This window comes from Sinocyclocheilus grahami, unplaced genomic scaffold (assembly GCF_001515645.1).
Source record: "Sinocyclocheilus grahami isolate Dianchi unplaced genomic scaffold, SAMN03320097.WGS_v1.1 scaffold247.1, whole genome shotgun sequence".
NCBI classification, from domain to species: domain Eukaryota; kingdom Metazoa; phylum Chordata; class Actinopteri; order Cypriniformes; family Cyprinidae; genus Sinocyclocheilus; species Sinocyclocheilus grahami.
Genome location: NW_015505426.1, coordinates 597,892 through 606,366, shown reverse-complemented (window position 1 = coordinate 606,366; position 8,475 = coordinate 597,892). Strand labels below are relative to the sequence as shown.

General features: G+C 37.5%; 1 protein-coding gene across 1 annotated transcript in view; it reads left to right on the top strand.

Annotated features, from left to right (window-relative positions):
- The window catches only part of LOC107598202 (PX domain-containing protein 1-like), a 22,262-nt gene extending 19,528 nt beyond the window's left edge, over positions 1 to 2,734 (top strand). Inside the window, exons 4-5 of the mRNA XM_016289473.1 lie at positions 175 to 286; positions 1,845 to 2,734. Coding sequence (XP_016144959.1) covers positions 175 to 286; positions 1,845 to 1,974 — 242 coding nt within the window. The 3' untranslated portion in view covers positions 1,975 to 2,734. The remainder of the gene's footprint in view (positions 1 to 174; positions 287 to 1,844) is intronic.
- The last annotated feature ends 5,741 nt before the right edge of the window (positions 2,735 to 8,475 follow it).

Here is an 8,475-nt window from a genome sequence, read left to right as displayed (position 1 = left end):
TCTCTCTCTCTCTATATATATATATATATATATATATATATATATATATATATATATATATATATATATTATACTGTATCTGTACAATTCTTAATAAATCTATATGTATACAGAATCTATATGAAGATGATTTTGTCTGTTTGATTTATGATTGTTCACTTGACATTTCTGCAGAGATCATGAGGTCTAATGGGTTTTGCCTGGCAAACACAGAGACCATTGTGTTTGATGAGAGCATTCTAATGGACAAAGAGAGACCCTCTTCCACTGACTCAGCCCAGCACTCGTAAGTGTCCGACATTGCCTCTGTCATTCCAGTCCAAGTCTCAGAGTAGGCTACATAACAATAACGGAAATGTATATTGATAAAGCTTTGTTGTCAGAAAGCCCTGATTACATTCATATAATGAATTTTTACATAGGCCATTGACGGCATGCTTCTGGTAATGTTTTTCATGAGTGCATAGTAGTCTGTCACACACAGGAAGTAGTACTTCCTTCCCTGGGTGTGAGAAGGAAGCTCTGGAATGAAACTCCAGACCCTCCCTATTAGATGTTCGATGAAATTACTCCCACACTAATACATGATTTACACAGTTCCTCCGTCCATCCCAAACACTGTTGACTAATATATCATGTGAAGTCATCATTATCAAGACTTTTTTATTTCGGTCCTCATTCACAATTTCATAATAATTATACATATTTTTACAATTTTACAAAAACGCTTATTTGGTACTGGTAAAGGGGGTTTTAATTAAAGTTGTCTGTCTATACAGTAGAAATGCAATTTTAAAAAAAAAGCTGCTAGCTGACTAGAGAGAACAGTGAAAAAGGACTGTGGTGAAAAAAGGTAGTTGTAATAAAAGCCCTGGAGCTGTCAAAAAGTCTGCCAGACTTTTGTTGGCTTTTGCAGAAAAATACAGTAAACAAGCATATCTTGGTGCAGGTAACATGGAAAAATAATACACATAGTTTTTTTACTCATACTACCATCAATGTAACAATTATGGCTGGTTGAAAATCTGTGAACTTACCCATTAAGACAATACTTCTTGAAGGATTAGTTCACTTCCAGAATGAAAATATCTTTCATCGTTTACTCACCATCCACTTGTTCCAAACCTGTACGAGTTTCTTTCTTCTGCTGAACTAAAAAGAAGATATTTTGAAAAATTTTAGTATCCGAACAGTTGATGAGCATCATTGACTTCCATAGTGTTTTTTTTTCTACTATGGAAGCCAATGGTGCTCATCAGCTGTTCGGATTTTTCAGAATATCTTCTTTTGTGTTCAACAGAAGAAAGAAACTCATACAGGTTTGGAACAAGTTGAGGGTGAGTAAATGATGAAGTGGAAGTTCTGGAAGTGAACTAATCCATTAAGACCTTACTACCTAAAAAAATGCACCCCAATGTTTCCATAAAATTGACTCTTTCTAATTTCAAACAGTCTCCGAATACATTTGGGAAGTAAATTGTTATGTGCCCATACATTATCTATAATTTTCAGATCATCACATTTTAAAGCATTTAATTAGACAAATTGTTGGTTAGTCAATTTAAAATCCTTCTCTCTTCCTTGGCATATAAATTTGATTTTTGTTCATATTATGTGTATTTCACTATATGGTACCTCCACACAGAAGGATGAATGTATTTCTGTGAAGTACTGTGAAGTCCTGTTACAGCTGAAAAAGCAAACTTGCTTCCTTTATGCTTCCTTCCATGCTTCCTGTGATGCCTTAATATATTATCCCAGCAGGCAGCTTGCAAGGTTTTGGAGTTATACTGTATTGTTTCTAAAGATTTTTTAAAATGGTTGAATTATCTCTAAATATGCAGGTATGATGAGGATTGGAGAGAATATTTGGATCCTGTAGATCAAGACCTAAGTGACGAAGATCCTGAAGCTTACGTCACTAACCTGTCCTACTACCACCTGGTTCCCTTCGAAACTGACATCTTGGAGTGACGCACACAATTCTGCATGGGTGAACATTTACAGGGGGGCACTGAATCCCACCTGAACAGTGCAGATATCCAGCATGTAATTTCTGCCAAGTGATGGGATGTGCCAACGCTTGGATGCTTTATCTGATTAGTATTGTTTATGATGGCAGAAAGAGTCGGAATGCAGAGATCACTACTAGCTTCCTGCTTTGACTTTGTCCATCAAATTTGTTGGCCTGATCCCACAATGATACCGTATTCACCCATGTGCCTCATTATTCAACCTAGCTGTAGGCTGTAGCCATGAAAACGTACTAGGAACCAACATAAGATAGAAATAAGCTGCTATTCCTGGTGTACAGATTGATGGTGGCCTGAAAGTTTTGTTTTGTTTGTAAAGTCCATGCTGTACTGACTATTGTCATTGTAACTTAAAATGCTGATTTAAATAGCCTGAAAAAGGGCATATGTTAAAATGGCAAACCCATTTCTTCAGCTAAAACCTGCTTTATTGATCTTAGTGTTAAAGGCACTGGGGTTAGCAAAATTAAGTTTGCAGATGTATAGAGGTGTCTTTCTTGTCATAGAATTTAAATTGCTTTCAGAAGATATTTTTATTAGCTTATGGCATCTTTTCTACTGAATGACTGTGGACAGTAGCTGAACTTTCTTATTTTCTCTTGAAAACAAAGGGCTTGCACACTCACTTGGCACATGGCTCCTAGTCCACACACACACACACACACACACACACACACACACACACACTTGCATTTGTGATTTACGGGGACTCTCCATAGGCGTAATGGTTTTTATACTGTACACCAACCCTACACCTAAACCAACCCCTTACAGAAAACTACTGGCAATTTTAGAATTTCATAAAACACCGGTTTGTATGTTTTTTAAGCCTTTTGTTTTACGTGGACACAGGAAGTGTTTACGTTGTAGTACCCATGTCATTATATGCATTTGTGTCCTCATAAAACATATATACCAGTACACACACACACACCCCTACTTTATAATAGAGTCATGCTTCCCTGCTACCCTAAAGTTCTACTTTTTTTTTTTGTTAACAAATGTTGTAGCTGCTCCCACTTTTAAAGCATACAGATAAAAATAATAAAATTATTGGAAGTGGGAGAGTGGGTTAAATATTTGTCTTTGAGAGTATATTTTTTCAACATGCAAGTGATCTGATGGTTGGTTAAATTTATTTTATTTTTCAGGATGCACATAATATGTTTTAACATCCATCATGCCTAGATAAAAAATATTACTTACTCCCTCTCTCACTTCTAAATCTGGATGCATGTGAGCAGAATACCAGAGATATTACTGAAGTCTTGATGGACGCAAACAAAGTGCAGAAGCAAAGACTTAAAGTGCTTAAAGTGATTGAAGTACATGGACATGACCAAATCCAGAGCATATGACATATCAGGTATGATACATATCAGAGAAAAGATCCTAAAGATGTTATTTTTTGATCATTGGAATTTTGAGGTAATGATTATTTTTATAAGCATTGAAAATAACTACTTCACATTATCTGTTCTGTTATGTTGTACATACTTTTTTTTATATGTAGCATTACGTGAAGCATTTTTGACTGCTGGGCACCACGTCATGTATTGCTAATTATAGCAATTTGTACAGTATATTTTAAATTAATTGCATAATTTGTAAATAATTTATAAATAACATGCCATTAAAGCTTTTGTATTTATGTTTTGTGATTTGTAATTTCTTCTTTCTGATGAGCTCCACATCACGACAGCCAGTATTATTATTTAGAGTGTGCTGACACTTGCAGTTCACTCAGTATTTTTTTTTTATTTTTTTTAAGTTGTTTATTACAAAAACAGTAGATCAAAAGTTTGGGGTCAGAAAGTTGTTGTATTTTATAGAAGGTACTTTTATTCAACAAGGATGCACTAAATTGAAGAAAAGTGACAGTAAAGATTTAAAATGTTACAAAATAATTCTGTATCAAATAAATGCTGTTCTTTTCAATGTTCATCAAAGAATAAAACAACAACAACAACTTATCACTATGGACTGCTATCTAATTTGGGTTACAGGTCCAAGACATATCAGACATTAGAAGTAGGCCAGTGGTTCCCAACCATGTTCCTGGAGGACCCCCAACACTGCATATTTTGTATCTCTCCTTTGTCTGACACACCCATTTCAGGTCTTGGAGTCTCTACTAATGAGCTGATGATCTGAATCAGGTGTGTTTGATTAAGGAGACATGGAAAACCTGCAGTGTTTGGGGGCCTCCAGGAATGTGGTTGGGAACCACTGAAGTAGGCTATAGCATCAGTTATATTAATATTATATCTATATTAAATCCACTTGATTGTGTCCATCAACAAATCTTTATTCCTTTAATTTAATATGACAGTTGTAACCGTTTAAAAAATTCAAGTAGGCTATTCAAAACTGCCTGTACATGAGGAGTCACCCATATAAAAGATACTTGCTGTATACGTTCAGTCCTGTAAAAGTAAATGCTAATATCACATTAAGTTTGTCCTTTTATTCGGCACTTGGTCTCCTGTTCGTACAGTATATTATCATACGATGATGACTTATTTAAAAAAAATACTTCAAATCGTGAACTTTATTTCTCAATTCCACTTTGTGAAGCAATGGATCACCAAACCACCGCTGTCCATACAGAACATCGATTTGACACTAATAACCTGAAAAGATATCTGTCAGAAAAACTTGACAGCTTTTCAGGCAACAGTAGCAGTACAGGTAAGACATTTCATAACACACATCCTTTTTCAAGCGCATGTTTTGTTTGTTGTTGTATGTTAATTATTTGTTTTGAAGAGAGCTGGGCAATCCAACCCAACGTTTTACATTGAGACTGCAGATAAGCGTTATGTGCTCAGATAGAAGCCTCCAGGAGAGCTTGCTGCCCGGAGCTCATAAGGTACTATTGTTCTGTACGTCGCACGTTGTAATATCACAATAATGTGAAACTGCAGGATAAATGAATAACTTATTTTTGTAGAATAATTGTAATGTTTAGTTTAATGTAATTGTAATGTTGAGTTTAATATAGTTTATTTGGGTCAATCCAACGCGGTTGTGAACATGCAAAAAGGACTTTGGCACCAGTGACTGTCCAACTTGACAATACAACACAAATGTATATAAGTGAACCAGTAGAGGGAGACAGAAACAAATAATTTTTGGTTATTTTTTTATTTTGATGCCTAATTCACCTAACATAAACTGTATTTTTGTTTAAATCAAGAAGCCAAATCGTACAAATGGATAATCTGCTGCCATATTATGCATAATTAGCTATTTGTAATGTCTTTTTTTTATCGATGTGTGTTGGATGTGATATATATATATATGTGTACACACACATACTGTCACGTGTATGTTCCCGTTTAGTTCCTGTTGTCCTTATTTGGTCCTTCCAGTTCCTTTTCCCATTATTAGTATCACCTGTTCCTTGTTATTAGTTATCCCCTTCACCTGTCTGCCCCTCGTTATCTGCCCTATTTAGTTCTAGCCCGTTCTGTTCTCCCTTGTCTGGAATTGTTTGTCAACGCCTTGTGCTATGTGTGGTTCCCTGAAAAAAAAAGAATTAAATGCCTTTGTTTTGTACTCCTGGTCTCCTCGTTCCGTGCTCCTCACGGTAGCAAGCCGTGACATACGTGTGTGTGTGTATATATAGTAATGTCTACATTTTTTATATTGATGTGTCTCAATGTGATAGGGCTGTTAATAGATTACAATTTTGAATCTAATTAATCAAACCCCTTTTCTGTGATTAATCGCACACTTCATGAAATTAAGCATAGACCATTTATCTTGTTTCAAATGTTTATTTTTGTCATCATTTGCTATATCCAGCAAAGTAAACCAAAAGATTGAAGGGTGATTCTCAAAAGTCTGTATTTTCTGCAAGCTTTTTAAAGATAAATTTAGATAATAATAATTAATAATTCATTCACAAGACCACATGGAGATGCCAAAAACCCATAAACCAACCGCCTGTTGACTGCATTTATCTACTACAGTACACCGATCCATTCAGAAAAACTAAACACAGCAACATACACATGACAAATCAAAACATTATCGTGAATGTGTGTGGAAACAACGTGAATGTACAGAAATGTCTGTGCATAAATACAATGTGCGATCAGTGCATCAAGAGCACTCATACACGCATTAATAACAGACTCACGCCTGCTTACTGTATGACTCCTGTATGCCACCGCAATCATCTTTACCTTGATTGCGGTCTTCATCCATCAAAACTTTACTAGCGAGACAAACATAGTCGAGAAAACGTAGTTTGCATCTCATCTGGCCATACAGCGGTGGGATGTGTTGACATTCCGTTCAGTCTGTACTTCATACAATGTGAGGGCTCGTGCTCTTCAGAGACAATCACAGAATATGACAGAGCTTGTGTTTTAAAGCGGCTTAAAATGATCTGACCGCAAGCAGAGAAGCAAAATTTCATATTTTTTCAAGTGAACGCTCGAAATACATTTAGCCAACACTTTACAATAATTAACTAAACACGTTAATACACTTTAGTACTGTTACGGGGCTGACGAGACGTGAGACGTGCGGATCCATATGCAAAGTTTTTTTTATTAGGAGAAGACCGAGACGTGGTCATAAAACAGGCATGGGTCAGATAAATGGCAGACAGGTATATGGCGGGCAAGACACAAGAAAAATCCTAGGGCTAGCGAAGGTCAACGGACGGCGAACAGAATCAAAGAGGGCGAGACTGAAGGGATAAATCCAGGAAACCAGGCAAGGATCAGAAACTGAGAAAACAGGCAAGGTAATACTAGGCTAGGCTAGGAGGCTAACGAGGGCTCTGTAGTGTAGCTATCAACGGATAGGCGCTAAACAATACTCGGCAGTGCAATGGGATCAGAGTGAGAGTTAAATAGGGGATGTGTGAGTGATAACAGCTGTGTGAAATCAGTGCTGTACAATCAACAGTGTGTGTGTCGTTAGTGCAGTGGATGATGGGATATGTAGTCCGGGGTGATATGCAACAGTGTGTAGTGCAAGAGTCAATGAAATGGGAAGGGTGACCTCTGATGGCTAGCAGACAGAAGTTCATGGACCGTATAAGGCTAGGCTAGGCTAGGCTAGGCTAGGCTAGGCTAGGCTAGGCTAGGCTAGGCTAGGCTAGGCTAGGCTAGGCTAGGCTAGGCTAGGCTAGGCTAGGCTAGGCTAGGCTAGGCTGCTAACGAAGGCTCTGTAGTGTAGCTATCAACGGATAGGTGCTAAACAATACTCGGCAGTGCAATGGGATCAGAGTAAGAGTTAAATAGGGGATGTGTGAGTGATAACAGCTGTGTGCAATCAGTGCTGTGCAATCAACAGTGTGTGTGTCGTTAGTGCAGTGGATGATGGGATATGTAGTCCGGGGTGATATACAACAGTGTGTAGTGCAAGAGTCAATGAAATGGGAAGGGTGACCTCTGATGGCTAGCAGACGGAAGTTCATGGACCGGATACGTGACAAGTACATTAACTAACATTAACTAATCGAACCTTATTTTAAAGTGTTAGGCTACAATTATTTGTTATTAAAGCATATATATGTTCACAAAAAACACTGTTAAATTAAACAGAAAAGCAAGCAGGTGTGCATGATTTGGCATGGCAGCCAATAAAAATAATAACCGTTTTCTTACCAAAATCTTGCCTTTGGACCAGGCTCAGTTGTAGAATCACATCTGTGCTTCTGAAATTATTATCTTTTTCTTAAAAAAAAGTGATATCGCATGATATAACTCAGCACTGGTCAAAAAACGGTTACTGGAGCGGTGAGTGCTAAACTCAAGTCCGACTGACCCCCTCGGTCCGAAGGACGGCACAGGGATGTCCGTGGGGGGGCCAAGCCCCTCTGGCGCCGGGCCTGAGGCCTATATATATATATATATGACATCTGAGACACATCAATATAAAAAATGTAGACATTACAATATATATATATACTGTATATATATATATATATATATATACCACACCGATCAGGAGACCATGGCGGAGACTGTAACAACGAGAGAGCAGAGACAGACAACACAGACAGAACATTGGGGTTGATAGACAAGACTGAGCATTCAGGGGCAGCCTCCCTGGCTGAGTTGGGACAAGACAAAAGGTCACAAACAACCTCCTATATATATACTGTATATATATATATATATATATATATTAGGGGTGACCCCGAATAGTCAAAGATTCGATGCTTCGATAGGAGGATCCTGATTTGACTAACAATCTCACAGTCGAATATTTGCAGAGGTGTTATGATCATGCCATTTTGGCTATATGGGGGTGCTCAATGTCTGATTTCACATAGAACAACTGGTTTTCTCCAAATACGTTAATATACAGCCTACCCAGCAAGCAATAGCCGTCATTTCAACGTCTCGGTTAAGTATAGATCCGATAGAGTCCGGCTATGTGTAACCCACTTCTAGCCCAAATAACCTTGAATTTG